A 21,772-nucleotide genomic window follows, 5' to 3' on the forward strand; every position below is an offset into this window, starting at 1 on the left:
GGGGGGCGGGACGGTGTCGGCAGGCGGAAGCGGCCGGGTGGCCACTGGCTCAGCACCATGGCGGCCGCGACCGCCTCCCCGGCTCTGAAGCGGCTGGATCTGCGCGATCCCAACGCGCTCTTCGAGACGCATGGAGCGGAGGAAATCCGCGGGCTGGAGCGCCAGGTTCGAGCCGAGATCGAGCATAAGAAGGAGGAGCTGCGGCAGATGGTGGGCGAGCGCTACCGCGACCTGATCGAGGCGGCCGACACCATCGGCCAGATGCGCCGCTGCGCCGAGGGCCTGGTGGACGCCGTGCGGGCCACCGATCAATACTGCGCTCGCCTCCGCCAGGCCGGCTCCGCGGCACCCCGGCTCCCGCGGGCCCCGCAGGTCAGTCCGGGACCCGAACCCGCCACGTCCCGCCGCCCTCGGCGTCCGGCGGACCCCACCCCTCACCTTCCGCTGGAGGAGCCCGCCCCTCGCGCCGGTCCGGGCTTCTGTTGGCCTTGCTCAGGACGCAGATCCGCTCCCGAAAAGGCGACCGGCCTTTTGCTCCAGGAGCCTTCCCGGACTTCCGGACGATTCCCTCGCGTCCCTCGGGTTCCCGGTGCTCTCCTTCCCTTTTAACTGAAAACGCCAGGGGTCTCTCGACAGTCAAGGAACAGATTCTTCCAGTTTGCTCACACCTTCCCATCAAGTCATTCATTCCTCATCCCACCCGGTACCCGAGCCTGGAGGATTGAGGGAGGGCAACCTCAGCCGTCAGGCCCTCCCCCTTGTAATAGGCGAACAATTTCATTTTAGGCAACGAAGCTGGTCTAGAAAATTCAGGGCATCCTGTCTTCCGTTCCCTGAAACATTAAAGACCTGATGCGGAATGGTGGGGTGGGAAGCGCATCCTAAGCATGTCCATTGGCCTAGGTATAAACAGAGAGCATATAGAGTAAATATTTTTAACCTGGGAGAACTTACCGAACCAGAAGAAAGAAACAACAAAAGCACAATCTAACTCTCATTCAGAGCTAGCTTTCTCGTGCTACTTGGGTTTCAGAAAAATCCAAACCAAAAAACTGGGCGAGTATAATGAAAATGGACATAGAAGGTTGGAAACACCTTGGCCCTTATCACTCCCTAGTCTATGCATTAAGTACAGCCCCCTTCAGAGGACCAGACTTCGTTGGCTAACTTATGCACGCCTTTAATCCCAGCATCGGGGAGGCAGAGGCACGCAGATCTCTGTGAGTTCGAGGCCAGCCCGGTCTGCAAGAACTAGTTCCAGGACAGGCTCCAAAGCTATACAGAGAAACCCTGTCTCGAAAAACCAAAAAAATAAAAATAAAACAACCCCCCCCAAAACTTTAACTATATAAACCTAGTTTTTAAAATGTATTGATTTTCATAGTTATGGCTGTTGTATTTCTAGGGCAGCCCCACAAATTCCTTCCCCATTCAAATCACAAAAAGAAGCCTCCCAAATCCTTTTCCTGCAGCTTACATTCTAACCAAGGAAATAAATCCATGAGAAGTTCAATTTATTTAATTAAATAATTTAGAATAGCAGTAGAAAATATTTTAGCATAAAAGTGATTAATCACCAAAATTGTGTCCATCTAACATAATAGTTCCAGAGGAAGTGCTTTAGGTGTGGGTCCTCCTCAGTGAGGACAACTAAGGTTTGGGAGATTGTCTCCGGCCAGCTAGGCTGTTAACAAAATATTCGACACTGTGTGTTTCATAAAGACTAGAAATTAATTTTCCCACGGCATTGGGTCCTGGGAAGTCCAAGATCAAACTGTTAGCATCTGATGTCTGAAGACCTGCTTGCCTCTCATGGCGGATAGGGAGGAGCGCACAAGAGCCAAAGTTAATCCACCTGCCCTGCCCCAACACACACACACACACACACACACACACACACGCATGGCACTTGCGAAGACAGAATCGTGAGGTGAGAGGGCAGACTGAGAGGCCTGAAGCCTGGGCCAGATGAGCAGTGAGCACAGAAATCTTTGGTGCCCTCGAAGAGGGAGGAGAGAAAGTAGGAAGGCTGGACATCAGACAAAGGAGGAACTTGGATAAAGGGTTCCTGCCACCAATAACTAGATGGGGAGATGTTGGCCTGCGTCAGACCCCACTACCCCATGGCTGAATGACTAAGTCTAGCTTAAAGAAACTTGATTTAAAAAAAAAAAAAAGACAGGTTTTTCTCTGTTTAACCCTGGCTGTCCTAGAACATTCTGTGTTGACCAGGCTGGCTTTGAACTCACAGAAATCCACCTGCCTCTGCCTCCTGAGTGCTGAGATTAAAGGTGTGCACCACCACATCTGGCAAAAGCTTCAAACCTTAAAGTATCCCACGACTTCTCCCCAAGCCCATATAAAGGGAGCCATGCTTTTGTTCGCTCTCCTTCTGCCCTCCAGCCGCAGCCGCCATCCGAGAAATTCTACAGCATGGCTGCCCAGATCAAGCTGCTGTTCGAGATCCCCGAGAAGATCTGGAGCTCCATGGAAGCCTCTCAGCATCTCCAGGCCACACAGCTCTACCTGCTCTGCTGCCACCTGCACAGCCTGCTCCAGCTGGACTCCTCTAGCTCCAGATACAGCCCCATCCTCTCGAGATTCCCCATTCTCATCCGGCAGGTGGCAGCAGCCAGCCACTTCCGGTAAGTGAGCGTGCCCAGTCTCTCTAAGGATGTCTGGACCTCACTTAATCCCGATAGTGTCCCGGAGTCCCTCTTCTTTCTCACCTAGTTTGGGGTGAGATACTTCACCCCAAATGTTAGCCATTCCTTGTTGATCTTTGTGAGTCTTCCTAGGTCAACTATTTTGCATGAAAGCAAGATGCTGCTCAGATGCCAGAATGTGTCAGAGCAGGCTGTGGCCGAGGCCCTCTGCTCTGTAATGCTCCTGGAGGAGAGTTCTCCCCGCCAAGCCCTCACAGACTTCCTGATGGCCAGAAAGGCGACTATTCAGAAACTCCTGAACCAGCCTCACCACGGTGGGTGTGCTTTCCTCTAAAATTCTCTAACGAGATGGAGTGGCATGTGTCGAGACAACCTGAGGCATCAGTGTCCCGTGTCCAGCCTCGGTAAAGGGAAAGTTTAAGCGAGGGTGATTTCTTCTTCCAGGTGCTAGCATCAAGACCCAGATTTGCTCTTTGGTGGAGCTGCTGGCTACCACTCTGAACCAAGCCCATGCCCTTTTCTACACTCTACCGGAAGGCGTGCTGCCCGACCCATCCCTGCCCTGTGGCTTGCTCTTCTCCACCCTGGAGACAATCACAAGCCAGCATCCCACAGGTGAGCTCAGACCCTTTCTCCTCATTCCGTCAGCTGATCTGCCCCATGTCCCAGCTCCTATGCCAGGTTCTGGGGGATAAATCAGTGAACTGAGAAGATTCGTCTCCTACTCCGCGAACATCGTAGTTGAGTTGTAAAAGCAGATGCTGAATCTTCAGCGGTGCAGGGTGCTGCTTGATGCCAAGCATAGTCATTGCTGTAAATGCAAAGTACCGGTTGCCTAGCAACATTGGAGGGATCTTCTCAAGGCCAAAGAGGACTTCCCTGGGGAAGTGAGGTTAAACCAAAAGCTGAAACCGGGAGGTGGCAGGCCTATTACTTGCTGTCATACAGGAGACACAGAGGCAGGAGGAGTTCAAGGCCAGCCTGGTCTACAGAGTGAGTTCCAGGACAGCCTGAGCTACACAGAGAAACCCTGCCCCTAAATACTCGGTGCCTGCCATGTGCCTGTATCCCTAGCTACTCAGAAATCTTAGGCAGAAAGACCACTAGGGCTCAGAGTTGGAGACCAGTCTGAGTGACATAGCAAGATCCCACCTGTGCATGCATGCTCACACCCACACACGACTGTACAACATTCTTTCATTTCTTCCATTTTTTGCCTTCCTTTCTCTCCTGGCTGTACTATTCTTCTCAACCAGCAGAATGGCAGAGTGTTAGGAAGCTGCCACACACAATGAAGGCCTGACATTTCCTATTCTTCCTTTATCTAACCTTTATCCAGACTGCCCCACAAGGGCAGTGGACTAGGATTTCCCTACTGGTTGTTTAGTTCTTAATATGCTGTTCAGAGCACAGCCTGGATTCTTCTCCCTTGGCTTTTCTTCAGGAAAGGGCATCGGTGTCCTGCAAGGGGAGATGCAGCTGTGCAGCTGGTTCAGACACCTGCCAGCCTCCATTATGGAGTTCCAGCCAGAGCTACGGACGCTCGCTCATCCCATCAGCCAGGAGTACCTGAAGGACACGCTGCAGAAGTGGATCGACATGTAAGCAGTCAGAGAGCATCCCCGAGGCTTGACCTGCATGCAGCCTCTGATGTGGCCACACTTGGGAGGCATACGCTGAGACTCTCAGTCACCTGGGTGACGTGCCACATGTCAGCCACCCACTCGGGGTGCACTGCTCCCCTTGTACCCTCTTAGTTATCTGTGTGGGAGAATCAGAAAGCTATTTTTTCGTGAGTTAGAGAAATAGCTCAGCAGTCTAGAGCGCTTGCTGTTCTTCCAGAAGATGTGGATCCAGTTCCCAGAGCCCACATCCATCTCTGTAACTCCAGCTCCAAAGGGATCTGCTGCCTCTGACCTCTGGGGGTACCTACACAAGCACACAAGTACACATAATTAAAAATAAAATCTCTGCCAGACAGTGATGGTGCACGCCTTTAATCCCAGCACTTGGGAGGCAGAGGCAAGCAGATCCCTGAGTTTGAGGCCAGCCTGAACTACACAATGAGTTTCAGAACAGCCATGGCTACACAGAGAAATCCTGTCTATAATAATAATAATATCTTTAAAATAATTTATCTTTCTGAAACAGTAAGTAAAAGCTTTTCTCCTTATGTTTGAGTTATGTCTACTCTGAGCTTTTGTTTAATGTGCTGGTTCTGCGCCATGCCATGGAGCTCTATATAAAACGTGGCGTGCTAAGGGCTGCAGAGCCCCAGCGTCAGTCCAGTTAGAAATGTGCAGATGGACCCAGGCCAGAGGCTTCAGATGAAGTTTGAGGAATTTTCTTAATGAAATAAAAACCACAAATCAAGGCCAGGTATGCTAGTGCACACCTTCAATCCCAGTGCGCAGGAAACAGCAAGTTCCAGGCCAGCCAGGAGTTTATAGTGAACCCTCTCTTTACACACACCCACACACACACACACACACACACACACACACGCAGAAGTCAGGAATCTAGTGGAGCCCAAGGAAGTGGTCTTGTTGCAGGTGCAGTGAAGACATTAAGAATGGGATCACCAACCTGCTTATGTACGTGAAGAGCATGAAAGGTCTCGCAGGGATCAGAGATGCCGTATGGGACTTGCTCACCAACGAGTCTGCCAGCCACAGCTGGGAGGTGGTGTGTCGGCGGCTTCTGGAGAAGCCGCTCCTGTTCTGGGAGGACCTGATGCAGCAGCTCTTCTTAGATCGGTTACAGGTGCGGTGAGCATCTCTTGGACTGCCTGATGCCCAAGCCTAGTGTGCCCTTTTGTCCACGTTGAAAATGCCCTCGTGTACTAGATGCCTTCTTTCCCTGTTTCTTACCACATCTAAATTTTCTAAAAGCTAAGAGAATTAGCAGGTCCCTGTCTGATGCCCCTCCATGATGGTTTGTCCTCTGCCACACAGTGCTGACAGCGTTAGCCCTTTTTCTCATCGCCATGAAATACCTTGGGGAACCATGTATTTTAGCTCAGAGTTTTGAGAGTTCAGTACATGGTGACTTGGCTGGTTTGGACCCATAGTGAGGCAGAACATGTGACCAGAGCACGTTAGAGCCTCTGTAGTGAGGCAGAACACGTGACCAGAGCATGTTAGAGCCTCTGTAATGAGGCAGAACACGTGACCAGAGCATGTTAGAGCCTCTGTAATGAGGCAGAACACGTGACCAGAGCATGTTAGAGCCTCTGTAATGAGGCAGAACACGTGACCAGAGCATGCAGCAGAACCTTTTTACCGTGTGGCAAACAGGAAGCAGATGGGGCGGGAGGGACAACAACACAGACCCTGAGGAGACACCGGTGGCCTTGCTTTCATTAAACCCACTCCTAAAGTAGCCACAACCTCCCAAAGTGCCACCAAGGTAGAACAAGCCGTTAACCCCTGAGCCTGCGTGGCATTCCACACTCAGGCGCCAATACTCACTCTGAGTGTGGTAAAGAACGTTCCAGATGCTGGCATAAATTGCCATTTCAGCTCGTTTGGAAAGTTCCATGAAGTAATGACTGAAACTCTGCTCTCCTCTTTAGACCCTGACCAGAGAAGGTTTTGAATCCATCTCCAGCAGCTCCAAAGAGCTTCTGGTCTCAGCTTTGCAGGAACTGGAGAGCAACAACTCCACATCGAATAAGCATGTCCACTTTGAGCAGAACATGTCTCTCTTCCTCTGGTCCGAGAGTCCCAGCGACCTGCCTTCTGATGCTGCCTGGGTCAGCGTGGCAAACCGGCCTCAGTTTGCCAACAGTGGCCTCTCCATGAAAGCCCAAGCGGTCAGCCCTGGGGTCCAGAGCTTCTGTTCTGCCCTGGATTCTAAGCTGAAGGTTAAACTGGACGACCTCCTGGCCTACCTTCCCTCCAGTGACACACCACTGCCCAAGGACCCCTCTCCCGTGCACCAGGCTAAGAACTCTGCCTTTGACAGACATGCAGATGCCGGGACTGTGCAGGACATGCTGCGGACTCAGTCTGTGGCCTGCATCAAGTACATTGTGGGCTGCATCCAGGCAGAGCTGCAGACCATTGAAGAAGTCACACGCAATCAGAAGGATATCCTTCACGGCAGCAAACTGCATGCAGTCCTCTTCATGGCCAGACTTTGCCAGTCCCTGGGAGAACTGTGCCCTCACCTGAAGCAGTGTATTGTGGGAAAGTGTGGGGGCTCGGAAAAACCTGCAAGAGAGGCCAGGGCTCTGAAACAGCAGGGGAAGGAGAAAGCTCAGGAGGTGCTCCCCATGCAGGCCCAGTGGCAGGAAGTGAAGGAAATCCTGCTCCAACAGAGTGTCGTGGCCTACCGGGTCTGGAGCTCAGCGCTTGTGAAAGTGAGTGACAGGGAGTGACGGGACTTCTTGGGGCCTTACTCCAGTCTGGCCATTCTCAGTCCTGCTGACTTATTCATAGCTAATGCTTATTCATATCTGCCATAACCTGCGCCAGGCAGCTCCTGTGTAAACTTCTGTTCCTCACCCTAGACTTTATGGCATGTTTTCCTCTTACCAACCTGGACAGGGAATCCTGCTTCCTGCTTGTGTGTCAATACCACAGCCCCCTGTGGTCTCCATCCAGGTGACACCAGGCATTACTAAGGTGGCTGGCAACTGCATCCTCCTGGGTGTTGACTTGCCAAGGGAATGGGGCTGGCTGTTTGCCACCCACACACTGGCCACTTTAAACCGAAGCTGCAAGGGCCCCAAGGAACTGATGGTCTGTTCTCTTTTTATCACCAGTTCCTGATCTGTGGCTTCACTCAGTCATTGCTTTTAAGTGATGCTGGCTCAATCCTGGCCACTGCCACCAACTGGGATGAACTAGAAATTCAAGAGGAGACCGAGTCTGGCAGCAGTGTCACGTCCAAGATACGCCTCCCTACGCAAGTGAGTTCGTCCCACCGTCACGGGTGCTTGGGCCACCGAAGGGGACAAACTGCTCTGAGGGAGCAGGGTGCTTTGAGAAAGCCATTTCCATGTGTGCCTTCCGAGGACCAGCTGAGCACTCGCTCAGTGGGCAGATGCTTGATTGGAGAGGTCAAGGTATCCTAAGTGAGGACTGCGTGGGGCCTGCTGAGTGCACTTAGCAACATGTTCTTATCTTTCAGCCATCCTGGTATGTACAGTCCTTCCTGTTTAGCTTGTGCCAGGAAGTTAATCGGGTTGGAGGCCATGCCTTGCCCAAGGTGACCCTGCAGGAGATGCTGAAGACCTGTGTGGCCCAAGTCACAGCTGCCTATGAGCAACTCACAGAGGAACAACAGATAACGGTAGATATCCAATGTTTTCCCAAACGAACAGACCTTTTTCTTGGATTTGGGCAGTTTGTATGAAGGGCACAGAATGGCATCATTGCCCACCCCTGGCCCCGGTCCCATAAATATGCTTCATTGTGTTAGGAGAGGCATTCAGCTCTGCAGGTTGACTGTCACCCTGAAGTCAGGACTGGTGAACAGCATGATAAAAGCTTTCACAGTGAAAACAGCTAAGCTCTGGCACCAGTGCCACCATTTGCTCATGCAGGCTCTGGGCAAGCCTTTAAACCCTTGATGTACGCAGGATCAGACAGCAGTAGATGGGCCGCCCAGCTGGGAGTGGCTTCCACACACAGGAGATACACCCATCCCTTCCATGCTGGCTGCTGAGTAAGATGCAGGATGGAGGATCCTGTGGTACCAGGGGTTCTTTTTTGGATGGGAGGAGGCCCTAGCCTCTCGGCCGCCACTACACCTGTGTCTTTGACCCTTGACTTGTCCTATTTCATTGGGAACATTTAAAGGCAGGGCCATCCTGACTTAGAAGTCTTCCCTTCTGAGCCTCAGAGCTCACATACATCTCCAGGCAAGAAGCCTTGCCCCTTTGTGATAGCCACCTTCAGTCCAGAGCCTGACTTTAAGGGCTGGGTCTCTGAGATTTTAAGACCAGGGTTCTATACTGAACCTGTGGGTATCAGCGGCACCTTCTGAAACTGTACCAAGCTGTAATACAAGCAGAACCTGCAGCTGCTCTGAGACCCATGTAAGCAATCAGCCCCTCACCAGCCAGCCTTCACTTGCAGAAAGAAGGGACATTTCCAATGACCCAGAATCGAGCCCTGCAGCTCCTCTATGACCTGCGCTACCTCAACATCGTTCTGACCAGCAAGGGGGAGGAAGTGAAGAGTGGCCGGAGCAAGCCAGACTCCAGGTGACTGACTATTCCTTCTGGACGCCTCCAAGGCAGCCTTTTCCTGACGCAATTAATGGACAGTATACTTAGGTTTCCTCTAGGGGTTTTCCCAACTTACAGTGGCAGGAGAGTGCAGCGTTCAGTTGAAACCACACTTCAGGTCCAGGATTTAGATCTTTGTCTGGGTCAGCAATAAACTATGTCTTGCACTGTGCAGAATATCTAAAAGCTGCCAGGCAGTGGTGGCACACATCTTTAATCCCAGCACTTGAAGGCGGAGACAGGCGGTTCTGAGTTTGAGGCCAGCATGGTCTACAGAGCAAGTTCCAGGACAGCCAGGGTTACAAGCAGAGAAACCCTGTCTTGGTGGTGGTGTCCATGAGCTGAGCAGTTGGGCAGCCCTGAGGCCACACCACAGGGAAACATCTCCCATTGTGTGTCCTGTACTACTTAGCTGTGGTTGGGCACAATCTTACAATAGTCTGTATGCTGGTGTTCAACAGCCTAAGCTGAGGCCCCTTTCCTGAAGTACTCCCAAAGAAAGCCTGCCACATCCTGCACATTGTTTAGTTTCTCTTACAGTGAGTCACTGCGTAACAGGTAGGTTAAGTAACACTTGCTGAATAAATTTCACAGCCAAGTGAAGCAGGCAGAACCTGTTTGGTAAGCAGAAGGCACATAACTTAGGCATCATGTCTGGCTGATTGTCCTAAGGACACTGCAACTCGGCTGGACAATGCCCACCTCTGGGGTTACTGCCAGGTCGTTTTCTGTCCTGAAGTGTGTGGAGAATAAAGTTTCTGACTCTTCGCAGACTTGAGAAAGTGACCGACAGGCTAGAGGCCCTCATCGACCCTTTTGACCTGGATGTTTTCACACCACATCTCAACAGCAACCTTAATCGCCTGGTACAGCGGACTTCTGTAAGTTGGGTCACAGTCATGCTAGTGTGACTAGTGAGGAGAGTGGGTGCATCTGGTTCAAATCACTAAGCAAGTCTGCCCCAGTCCTTCGGGCACAGGGGTGAGATCTTCAATAGCAATGCTGGAGGTAAGGGTTAGTTTATTTATGCAGCCTCACAAAAAGAAATACATGGGTGCCGGGCTCAGTGTGAGAGGTGTGCGCCACCAACACCAAGTTCAGTCCCTGGACCTATATGTGAGAAGAAAACTGGTTCCAGAAAGTTGTCTTCTGACCTCAGGTGTGCTTGTGGACATGGACGGCTGTGCGCATACACAATAAATGTTTTAGAAGTGAACTCCATGGCTTTGAGAGTCTCACCCTTGGCAGATTAAGGAATAATTCTGAAAAATTAGCACTTAAAAGTACTCTCCCAAACGATGGCTAGACAGGAAAGCCACTGTCTCTTGGGGTGAGTCACTGGGCCCCCTCCCTTTCTGACCTGCAGGTTCTATTTGGATTGGTTACTGGTACAGAGAAACAGTTTGCCTCCCGGAGCAGCACATTCAACTCCCAGGAACCCCACAACATCCTGCCACTGGCCTCCAGTCAGATCAGGTGAGTAGCTCGAGAGACTCCGCGGGCCACGGCTGGCTGTTCACCGTGTGAAATTGTCTTTCTTCTTTGAGGTTTGGGCTGCTTCCCCTGAGCATGACAAGCACGAGAAAGGCAAAAACAACCGGCAGAGGCGTCGAAACACAAGCCCAGGTTAGTGCCAAGAGGCTCTCCTGGTTCTTCCAACCCCCTCCCTCCACTCGGGAGCCAAACCCCCACCAGCTCTTTTAGAAATAACCAATTAGGCACCATATGGCAATGCACTAAGGCTGCTTTTTAATGGCGGCACAAGAATACAAGGTTTTTCTAGCTTGAGTTCATAGAAGGACGCCCACTGGCTCGAGCCCGTGAAGAACACACAGCACAGGACAGAGGTGGTTTCTTGCATGTTGGAGGGTAGGGAGAGTTGACTGGTGACTGGCTCCAGCACTGCCATCAGAGCATGGGAGCAGACCCTTGTCTTGCAGATGGTCCCATCTGTGCCTTTAGCTGGGTGGGAAGCAGGAAGCGGGCTTTCTTGATCATTGTTTTATTAATACATGTTTTGTTTTGGTAGGATGCCATCCATTAAGCCTGCCGGAGCCCTCCTGGGTATTTCTGGATTGTGTTGTGTACATGTGTGCTTGACAGCTTTTCTTAGAGCACTGTTTGACTGTTTGTTAGATAGAATTCCAGAAAAGTCCTTTCCCACATTCCCTGCCAGCAAACCCAGTAAGATTTGCGTCCTCAACAAACACAGGGTTTTAAAATCTGGAAGGCAGTCCTAAAAGAAAGCAACTTTCTGACCTCCGGGCTTCATAACACTATTTCCCATGTCAACACAGCTGGCCTCCATGCTGTGGCCTTCAGAGCAGCAGTGCGTGTCCACTCTTCCTGGCGTGGCCTGCTCTGGTCCAGCAACTCCCTAGGACCCTTCTTACTAGAGCCATCCCTGCTCCTCAGTGCTGCTGCCTGTGTTGTGTGGCCTGAGTGGGGTGCAGTGGCGGGGGAGCTGGCAGGAGGCTTAAGGCACTTCCTCTTCATCTAATAGCAGGTTGGCCCCCCAGCACTCTCCAGAGCAGGTGACCCGACACATCCTGGCTCCTTGTTCAGACAGCTCGCCAGCGAGGAAGACGACTCACCTGCATCTTCCTTATTCAAGCTTGCCTGGCTCTCTAGTATGACAAAGTAGCATGGAAACAAGGCCCAGGCTCTAATTAAATACTACTGCATCGCTTTCCCAGACGTGCCTCTGCTTGTGTTTCTACACTGCCCCAATCTTCCCGGTTCTGATGATGGAATGCGGCCCCCTAGCAGGCAGGGGTGCTGTCAAGCATGAATTAAATCCTCACTCTTTATCTAACAGGCAGCTTGTGCTTCATCAGCACTGACCATTGCCTTGGCTATGGGCACTGCACGGGTTAGCAGTTAAGCTGTTAATACGCAGATTTATAAGATAATTACTAGGTATTTCTTAGACTACGGGGTTCTCTGTAGCATCTGCAGTGAAGACTAGAAGAAAACAGGTATGCAAGTGACATCCTCCCTGGGAATACAAATGTGGAACAGACACAACCAGGCAGGGAAAGTGCTTGGCCTCCCGGTCTTCAGGGCAGGCGGCTGTTCCCTTCCAGGAAGGATTTTCCATGGACACCTACACACTAAGAGGTAGTATGGCAGTTAACATCAGTGCAAGACTGAGTCAAACTTCCTATATTTGGAGAGAAAACTTATATTTTTTTTTCCCCATGGAAACTAGATATTCTTTACTAGTTTATTGAGTTAAAAAAAAACTGAAGATCCCACATTTTTAAGAGGCTCTTACAATAAATGTCTAACTGACAGATGTGGAAATCAGTCAGAGACTTCCTCAAACACTGCCATGACATGGACTTGATGCCCCCTCTCAAAAGAATCCTATAAAAAATTGCTCCCAAGCCCCTCTGAAATCGCAATAATGCAGCAAAACCCCACGTAAACAGCTGCCTGCTGACCCAATACTCAATATAGACTGAAAGCCAACAGGCATTTTTTTTCTGTGTGCAACTTTTAAAAACAAATCATTAAGTTGAAATATTCAGTATGCACAGTGCTGTCCCTTCACAGAAGGCAAGAAACTGCTCGAGCATCATGTCAGAGGCCGGCCTCGGTGCTGTAGGCTGTGAAAATGGGCCTCCTTCAGGGTCTGATTGATAAGGAAGTAAGGGCCTTGGCACAGTGCAGACTGCTCGGGCAGCACCGGCTGGGGGGTGCTGGGGCAGGATCCAGGGATGATGTGGCTCAAGCTGCCCTCTGGCCCACTGGCCCTGTCTGGGCTGTTGATGCTGCTGTTGCTGCTGCTCCCACCGCTGTCGCTGCTCGAAGACTGAAAGAAAAAGAAAAGGCCAGGGTCATATCAGCCAGTCTTCCTGAAAAATGACTTTACTTGGGCTTAAAATAAGACACCCTGTTAAGAGTCTTCTTTGTAATGGCTCAGGAAAATTCCACTGTGATTTTTCTTTAAATTAAAGGCAAATGGCTTTAATCCCAGAACTCAGGAGGCAGAGGCAGGTGGATCTCTGTGAGTTCAAGGCCAGCATGGTCTCCAGAGTGAGTTTCAGGACATCTAGGGATACACAGAGAAACCGTCTCCAAAAACAAAACAAAAGATCCATTGTGTATGTGTTCAGCGCTTTCAGTCACTCATCTTCTGATGGACACCTAAGATGACTCCATCTTGCTGCTATGAAAAGAGCAATACACACAAATGCACAAGTGCTGTATGGTGGAATGCCCAGGAGTGGTCCTCTGGGTTGTACGGCAAGAAAAATGAAAGCATGATATTAAGCTCTCCCAGACTTTATGTGCAACTAGAGAGGGGTCATGAGAAGAAAAAAGATTTTAAGGATGTGGGATGGACAGTGTGATACAACATACAAGACATGAAAGTGGGAAGAGGGCTCCTCGGGTGACACAGGAGGAGGAAAAATCCCCCCAAAAGTATATACTGAACAAAGAAACTGCTATTTCATGTACTCACAACACTGGGCTTCTCACACACAACCACCCTGTCAGGTAGGAAGTGCTGGGTCTAATACATGGACCTTGACTGCACGCCCTTCACCTACATCTTATTTTTTCACTTCTCTGTTTTAACCTCTCATTCAATCCACCACTTCCATAAACAAAGGTGTTTAGTTCTCAGCTTCAAGGAAAGTATCAGCTACTTACTGGTACAGGGATAGAAAAGGCATGCCCTGTCCACAAAATGAACCACTGACACAGGTAACTGACAACTTGCACACAAAACAATGTCCTGTAACTACTTAAGTAGAATACAAAACACACTTAAAAATTAGCCTGTCCACCTTGGTGCCAACACACAATGTGTGCCTGAGTATGTGCCCCTGTGCCCTCTCACAGCATGACCTAACATTTATTTATCTTTTTTTAAAAAAAGATTAATTTATCACATATACAATGTTCTGCATGCCAGAAGAGGGCATCAGATCTCATTATAGACGGTTGTGAGCCACCATGTGGTTGCTGGAGTTGAACTCAGGACCTCTGGAAGGGCAGGCAGCACTCTTAATCCCTAAGCCATCTCTCCAGCCCACATTTACTTATCTTAAAGAAGCTAATCAGAGGCTTTATCAGAGCAAGTCACTTGAAAAATGTCTGCCTTTCAACACTAGAATTAAAACTACCCTCTTTTATCTGGGAAGGAATAAAAACCTAAGGAAGGGGTACAAATTGAGCTGGTTTAGAATCTGGTTTGAAATTTGGCTCTTTGCTATATATATCTAATGTACGTTCCCTTAACAAAGATATTTGCTTTGAAATATGTTTACAGCTACGTAAAGTCTATACATAAAAGAAAAGACTAGAAAGAAAACAGGCCAAAGTAGTTACTCCGTTAGAATGGGAGAATTATGGGGCTGGAGAAATGGCTCAATGGTTAGGAGTACTGGCTGCTCTTCCTCAGGACTTGAGTTCAATTCCCAGCAACCACATGACAGCTCACAACCATCTATAATGGGATCTAATGGCTTCTTTTGTCTGATGCTCTCTTCTGTCATGCAGGCATACATACAAATAGAGCACTCATATGCATAAAATACATAAAACAAATTTTAAAAGAATGGGAGGACTAAGAGCACTCCCTGTGCACACTCGCTATGTTTCCTTTTAAAAGGTGGGCCTTGCCCACCTCCCAGCGCTCTCTCTGTCTCTGTCTCTCTCTGGCCACTCTTGTCCCCAGGGACCCATCTCTGCCTCCTTCTCTTCTTTTTCTCTGTCCCCTTTTCTGCCCCTTCTCTCGCCTCTTCCAATAAAACTCCCATGTGAAAAAAAAAAAGAATGGGAGGATTATAGATACCTTTTCCCCTCTATCAATTTTTCTGTAGTTATATATTTCCATTAAAAATAGGATTTAAGATTTATTTTATGTGTATGAATGTTTTGCTTGCATATATGTATGTGCACCATGTGCCCAAAGAATTTAGAAGATGTTGGCTCCCCTGAATCTGGAGTTAAATGGTTGCCAATTACCATATGGGTGCAGAGAATTGAACTCAGGTCTTCTGTAAGAACAACCAGCATTGTTAACCACTGAGCATCTCTCCATCCCATAAAAACAAGGTTTATAAATGCTTCCAGATCTACATTTTCAAAGTGATTATTAAGTCCTAGCTCTAGGTACTAATATGCATACAGGTAATTCACCTGAAACAGTCAAAATGCACTGCTTGGAAGCATCGATTGGTACACCTGACACCCACATATGATTTAAGCTACTCAGCACAAGCACATACTCAGTGCTCACAGGTAGTGTCTATGCAATTAAAGCAGTATTCAATTTTCTTTTCCTTTTTATTGTTGTTGTCTATTTGTTTTTCGAAACAGGGCTCTATAGCCCTGGATATCCTGGAACTCCCCAGTAGATTAGACTGGCCTTGAACGTAGAGGTCTGCCTGCCTCTGCTTCCTGAGTGCTGGCCTTAAAAGCATGCACCATCACAGCCCTGCTGGAGTTAAATAAGTCTTAAAGCCAATGCCAAAACAAAAAGCTTACTCTACGAAGGCCTCTCCCAAGCTACCTTAACAGGCTAGAATGGCTACCTACACTGAGGTCATGGATATTTAAGTAGGTCACTACCCTAGATCAGAAAGAAACTCATGGAGCAAAAAGTTCTGTTTCTTAGTCTGCTTTCTTTACTTTCATTACAGGCACTTTCTGAAAATCATAGGCAGAACCAGAGTTAAGTCTTTAGTGAGTCAAATTTGCATGTCAAGTTGCACATATTTCAAACTGTATCAGCCAAAATTACACTGTTGAGAAAAGATGAAAGCTCATTAAAAGGTCAAGGAGCTCTTTTTTAAAAAGTATGCTTCTAACTAGCTGGTCTTGCTGGGGTTTCTCGAGCTGCAGCCTCCAGATGTAGTCCAGGCTGGCCTGGCATGTGTATCATGCCTTCCTCAGCCTCCCATGTGCTAAGATTATAGGTAGATGTCGCCATGTCCAATGCTCCAGTTCATTTTTTTGTTTGTTTCCTAGTTCATTTTTAAATCTTGCAAACCAACTCATGGTAACATGGGTAAAATGTCTCACAAACAAACCTAACTGGTCAAACTAGTTAAATTGTAATACATTCATTACATATATATGCACAAAATTATTCTCAGCACTAGAAACTTACACATCTAAAAAGTCACTTTTTCTTCAGACTAAACCCTACATATAATGTATCATCTGGGTTGTTTGTTTCTTTTTCTTGGGCTGGCTAGTTCCAAGACAGCCAGGGTTATACAGAGAAACCCTGTCTTGGAGAGAGAGAGAGAAAAAAAAAAACCTTTCCTCCCATACCCAAGAGTATTAGGGCAGCACAAATTGGACTCAATGAGTGTTTTAAAAGAGAAAGAAAACGCAAAGTCGGGCAGGTAGGGAAGTAAGGAGCAGGGGAAGAGGGTTAATATGATCAAACCACACTATAAAATTCTGGCCAGGCGATGGTGGCGCACGCCTTTAATCCCAGCACTCGGGAGGCAGAGGCAGGCGGATCTCTGAGTTCGAGACCAGCCTGGTCTACAGAGCTAGTTCCAGGACAGGCTCCAAAGCCACAGAGAAACCCTGTCTCGGAAAAAAAAAAAAAATCTGGAAATATTAACAGAATATTTTTGATTTTTTTTTAAAAAAAAAACCTTTTCTTTGCCATATATATACATCTCTGTGTGTATAGTGTACATCACATCACAAAAAGGCATTTAGAGTTGGGATCTTCTATTTGATTTAACTACTTATTTAACTATTTGTTTACTTTAGTTTTTTAAAGCCCCCATGAGTGTGTGTGTGTGTGTGTGTGTGAGAGAGAGAGTTTGAGAACGAGGGGAGGGGGGGAGTGAGAGCGAGAGAGAAAACAAGAACCATAAGGAAAGAATGTTACTACAAACAGAGTAAGGTCTTTAGTTACTTACAACTTTGAGACAGACTCTGAAAAAGCTACCGATCTATCAGTCAGACTCTAGGAAGGCTGCTCTGCTTCCATGACTAACCACAAGAACTGAGAAGCTTGTGGCTGGAATGAGTCCTCCAGGGGAGCCTCTCACCAAGGCCTTCCCTCACCCTCCAGAAGAGAGGAGGAACGGGACAAGTGGTGCAGGGCATCCAGGAGCTGCCTGTGGGCAGGGAAGGCAGGCCAACCGCTGGGATGAACTGCTCACCCGTCTCTGAGCACAAACAGTCGCCCTGTGCTCTCTCAGCCACAGGTGAAATGGTGAAATGGGCAAAGACTGATCAAGCTGCTCTCAGTCAGTGATGCTACCTTTCAGGATCAGATGGCTGGAAGGAGATGCTCCTATGTGATGAAACACAGTTCTGAGTTCAAACTGCCATTCTGCCCAGAGGAACTATCCTATCCCTGTTATACCTGCATCTGAAGGCACCAAATTCTTTTGCCCCAATTGGTTCCCTGCTGTTTGCTAATAATCTCATGGAAACACTGACAACTCTGAAGAGTCCCGTTACTAAAACCCATGGAGAGTCAAGAGTACAGGCGGTTATTATATCCTCATGACTGCTGCAGGGCGGTGCAGCCAGAAGGGCGCTGTCCTGACCAGACATTCTGGAGTCACTTGTGGGCTTCTGGCAGACTTGCCAGAACACCAGCTGTTCTCATGCCCACTGGCTACTATGAGCAAGTCACCAGGGCTGCTCAAGCAGTTGGTAAACATTTACTGAGCTCAACTGAGGAAAATGGTGGTAATGCATCCACAGATAACCAGTACACAGCTACTGCTAGAAAAGAAATGCAGTGGTGCATGCTGGGTAAGTTCCACTGGTCCATGAGGAAAACTTGGAATAGGCAGGGAATGACAAACCAAGGCAAGCAGCATAAACTCAAAGTACAAATGGAAAAAGAGTGTCCTGAGGGTGACAGGCTCAGTGTGACACACCTGGACGGTGTCAGGAGCTGGTAAAACAGAACACAAAGAGAGATCATGGCCAGATTACAAGAGCCACTGAGGCACAAGCAGAGGTTCCAAACATTCAAGTCATGCTCAGATCCGCCCCAGGGAGTTAGGATCCCAAAGATCTGTACATGATGAGGTCTGGAGAGATGGAAAAGAGGCCTACTAATGTTTCCTCATAGGCCAAGCAGGAAGCAGGCACAGGGCCTGGATGTGTTGCAGGTGTGTGTCATACCCAACAGGGGGCTGTGAGGGCCCTGGTAGGACATGCACATAAGAGCAGGAGACACCCGGAATCATTTGCTGAGTATCAACCACTGCTCACACCCCCAAGAAGTTTAGTCAACAAGGAAGCCCAGCAAGGAGAAGAGGGAGGGAAGGTCCCTGAGAAAACACCAGATGGCTGCAGACAAGCAAAGACAGCTGGGGGTAGGGAAAGGAAGAGGCACCTAGGAAGCTATAGATGGGTGAGTTAGGAAGCAAGAGGGGCAAAGTAGCAGACCAGAGAAGATCCATGTTCAAGCTGAGAGGTGCAAAGAAATGAGAAAAACCAGCAGTCACCCCAGAACACTGGTAAGCTGTGTGACAGACAGGAAGATGCAGGACTGCGGTGTAGAATGAATACACAAAGAAGGTCATCTTTAGTTTCTCAAATTGCTCACCAGAAATGCTGCTCCTCTGGGTAGGCTTGCCTGTAATTCTATCCTTACCAGGCTGGGACATTAGCTTAAACGATAACCTCTTTATATCATAGCAGAAATTAAACACCTCTAAATATGGCTTTCTACTCCTAAACTTTCAAAAACTGCCCAAGCAAGCATATTAACCGTGGAGTCTCTCTGCTTCATAAAGTCATAACTTAGCCAGGCATGGCAGTATGCCTGCAGTTCCAGCACTCTGGAGATGAAGGTAGGAAGAGCAGCCTGGGCCAGCCTGGGCCATCTGGGCTGTAAGACTCTCAAAATGCAAACAAAACTGAGTACAGGACAGAGAGAAATAAGCCATCAAGGATGGAAGCCTTCTCCCTGACGGCTACTTGTCACACTGCTAAAGGACGGGACGCTATGCAGGCTGCTGAGGGAGCACTCTCACTGAGTCTTTCTCAGCTGTGTTACACTACTACCGGCCAGTGCCTATGGCACTGAATCCATAAGGTAAACCAACCTCCCGTGTTGTATGTGAGACCTATTCCAAGGGAAGGATTCAACCGGTTCCATAAACCTGTCCACATGCTGGAGGGTGGAGAGGACCTAGGCCTCAGCAGAGAAGCTAAATGGACATGATGTGCCTGCCCATCAAACTGCTATCTCAATTATGGTGTTTCTACCTACAGATTAGTATAGGCAAGTGGTAAGGGATACTCAGCCACAGGTGGGACTTCCGTAATGCCTCCTCCTTCACATCAAAGGTTGGGAAGGAAAGAATGGAGGCATCAGAGGGAGGACTAGAGGATACAGAACGCCTGTGAGGTCTTGTCTCAGAGGAGCAGTGTTTACTGGCCAAGACCTTTACAAGATCAGACCTGTCTAGGCTAGTGAGATGGCTCAGGGGTAAATGTACTTTACTGCCATGCCTAACAACCTGAATTCAGCAGCCGGGACCCACACATACTGTAAAAAGAAAACCAACTTCCACAAGTTTTCCACTGTTCTGGGTGAATGTAATACTAAATAAATAAATGCAATTTTTAAAAGTTAAAGATTAGGCTGGAGAGATGGCTCAGTGGTTAAGAGCACTGGCTACTCTTCCAGAGGTCCTGAGTTCAAGTCCCAGCAACCACATGGTGGTTCACAACCATGAGATATAGCATCCTCTTTTGACATGCAGGTGGAACAGTATCCCCGTGACCCATATGCACACAATGGTAGCAGAGGGGTAAGGGATTCACAAACCTTCACTCCTCCTGAGTATCTATAGAAAGCTAATGGTTGCAGGGCAAGGTTTCAACATGCTCTGTGGTGCATCCATTGCAAGAAGCCTATATGCTCCTAGAATAACTTCATCCACAATCTTAAAAACAACCCTAAGGAAACTCAGTAGGTCATCAAAAATAGTAAATCAAAAAATAAATGAAGACAGAGTAGAAGAGGTTCTGGGAAGGAAGGGAAGAAAGGGGGAAAGAGGGAGTAAATATGATAAAATACCTTACATGTATGCATAAGGTGGCCATAATAAAGCCTATTATTGTGTATAATTAACATATGCCAACTAAAATAATCAGAAACAGAAAGCTTGTGTGTATTTATCACCTAGACTCACAGGCTTCTCTTTATCCTCCCTTTACCATGGAAGGAAGGAGGGAAGGGAAGAAGGAAAATAATTTTCTTTAAATTGTTTTTATTGAGCTAAATATTTTTTCTCTGCTCCCCTGATATGGAAGTCCCCTCTGTGTGTTACTTTTCTTGGTTAATGAATAAAGAAACTGCCTTGGCCTGTTGATAGGGCAGAACTTAGGTAGGCAAGGAAGACAGAACTGAATGCTGGGAGAAGGAAAGAATCAGAGAGATGCCATAGATCGGCCGGAGACAATTGCTGGGAATTTTACCTGGTAAGCCACTGACACTTGGCGATATATACAGTAATAAAAATGGGTTAAGTTAATATAAGAGTTAGCCAATAAGAAGCTTTAGCGAATGGGCCAAGGAGTGTTTTAATTAATATGCTATCTGTGTGGTTATTTGGTGGCTAAGCTAGCCAGGCAGCCAGGAAGAACAAGTGGCCTAGCTCTCCTTGCAACAACTGGCGCACAACATGGGGCCTGAACCCACAACCCTGATATAAAGAGTCCCATGTTCTACTGACTGGTGATGTGGGAATCACCTGTGTGTTGCTTTTCTTGGTTAATGAATAAAGAAACTGCCTTGGCCTGTTGATAGGGCAGAACTTAGGTAGGCAGAGAAGACAGAACTGAGTGCTGGGAGAAGGAAAGAATCAGAGAGATGCCATGGATTCGCTGGAGACAGATGCTGGGAATTTTACCCAGAAAGCCACTGCCATGAGGCGATATATAGATTAATAGAAATGGGTTAAGTTAATATAAGAGTTAGCCAATAAGAAGCTATAGCTAATGGGCCAAGCAGTGTTTTAATTAATACGGTATCTGTGTGGTTATTTCGGGGCTAAGCTAGCCAGGCAGCCAGGAAGAACAAGTGGCCTGGCTCTCCTTGCAACACTCCCTCCTCCCTCTCCCCTCCCCTTCAACCCTCTCCCATTATCCCCATGCTCACAATTTACTCAGATCCTGTCTTTTTCTACTTCCCATGTAGATTAGATCGATGTATGCCTCTCTCAGGGTCCTCTTTGTTGTTTAGGTTCTCTGGGATTGTGAATTATAGGCGAGTTTTTCTTTATGTCTAAAAGTCACTTATGAGTTAGTATATATTATATTTGTCTTTCTGGGTCTGGATTACCTCACTCAATGTTGTGTTTTCTAGATCCATCCATTTGCCCCCAAATTTCAAGATGTCATATTTTTTTTTTTTGCACTCTGTAGCACTCCATTGTGTAAATGTATATTTTCCTTATCCATTCTTCAATTGAGGGGCATTTAGGTTGTTCATAAACGCTTCAGTAATGTAGTAGGATACAAGATTAACTCAAAAAAAAAAAATCAGGGGGCTGGAGAGATGGCTCAGTGGTTAAGAGCATTGCTTGTTCTTCCAAAGGTCCTGAGTTCAAATCCCAGCAACCACATGGTGGCTCACAACCATCTGTAATGAGGTCCGGTGCCCTCTTCTGGCCTGCAGACAGAATATTGTATACATAATAAGTAAATAAATATTTTAAAAAAAAAGATTTATTAAAAAAAAAATCAGTAGCCTTCCTTTACACAGATGATAAATTGGACTGAGAAAGAAATTAGAGAAATATCACCCTTCATAATAGCCACAAATAACATAAAAAATATCTTGGAGTAATTCTAACCAAACAAGTGGAAGACCTGTATGACAAGAACTGTAAATCTTTGAAGA

General features: G+C 47.8%; 3 protein-coding genes across 9 annotated transcripts in view; 1 reads left to right on the top strand and 2 right to left on the bottom strand.

Moving 5' to 3' along the window:
• Slc39a11 (solute carrier family 39 member 11) overlaps nucleotides 1-861 on the bottom strand; it is a 441,076-nt gene extending 440,215 nt beyond the window's left edge. The window contains exon 1 of one of the 4 annotated variants that reach the window (XM_075989998.1): nucleotides 439-861. In XM_075989998.1, the coding sequence (XP_075846113.1) occupies nucleotides 439-688 (250 nt within the window). In that variant the 5' untranslated portion in view covers nucleotides 689-861. The remainder of the gene's footprint in view (nucleotides 1-438) is intronic. The other 3 variants (XM_075989999.1, XM_075990001.1, XM_075990000.1) reach the window with 3 other exon arrangements.
• Nucleotides 1-11,599, top strand: Cog1 (component of oligomeric golgi complex 1). Of its 4 annotated transcripts, none has more exons than XM_075989994.1 (15): nucleotides 1-372; nucleotides 2,404-2,645; nucleotides 2,799-2,980; nucleotides 3,111-3,281; nucleotides 4,111-4,267; nucleotides 5,219-5,429; nucleotides 6,241-7,029; nucleotides 7,435-7,581; nucleotides 7,803-7,964; nucleotides 8,753-8,880; nucleotides 9,677-9,785; nucleotides 10,271-10,380; nucleotides 10,452-10,530; nucleotides 10,934-10,968; nucleotides 11,411-11,599. In XM_075989994.1, exons 1-14 carry the CDS (start codon nucleotides 58-60, stop codon nucleotides 10,946-10,948), a joined length of 2,817 nt encoding a protein of 938 aa, XP_075846109.1. In that variant the 5' UTR covers nucleotides 1-57; the 3' UTR covers nucleotides 10,949-10,968; nucleotides 11,411-11,599. The 4 variants fall into 4 exon arrangements, with proteins under 4 accessions (XP_075846109.1, XP_075846108.1, XP_075846106.1 ...); XM_075989993.1 differs by having other exon boundaries at nucleotides 11,408-11,482; XM_075989991.1 differs by lacking the exon at nucleotides 10,934-10,968 and having other exon boundaries at nucleotides 11,408-11,599.
• Vcf1 (VCP nuclear cofactor family member 1) overlaps nucleotides 10,631-21,772 on the bottom strand; it is a 22,641-nt gene continuing 11,499 nt past the window's right edge. Inside the window, exon 3 of the mRNA XM_075990007.1 lies at nucleotides 10,631-12,721. Within this exon, the coding sequence (XP_075846122.1) occupies nucleotides 12,485-12,721 (237 nt within the window). The 3' untranslated portion in view covers nucleotides 10,631-12,484. The remainder of the gene's footprint in view (nucleotides 12,722-21,772) is intronic.

This window comes from Microtus pennsylvanicus, chromosome 11, assembly GCF_037038515.1.
Source record: "Microtus pennsylvanicus isolate mMicPen1 chromosome 11, mMicPen1.hap1, whole genome shotgun sequence".
Lineage (NCBI taxonomy): Eukaryota > Metazoa > Chordata > Mammalia > Rodentia > Cricetidae > Microtus > Microtus pennsylvanicus.

Coding starts and splice junctions, on each gene's coding strand:
- Cog1 (XM_075989991.1), top strand. CDS start 58: ATGGCGGCCGCGACCGCCTCCCCGGCTCTGAAGCGGCTGGATCTGCGC. Junction 3,282..4,110: donor CACAAGCCAGCATCCCACAG/GTGAGCTCAGAC, acceptor GCTTTTCTTCAG/GAAAGGGCATCGGTGTCCTG. Junction 10,381..10,451: donor CTGGCCTCCAGTCAGATCAG/GTGAGTAGCTCG, acceptor TTCTTCTTTGAG/GTTTGGGCTGCTTCCCCTGA.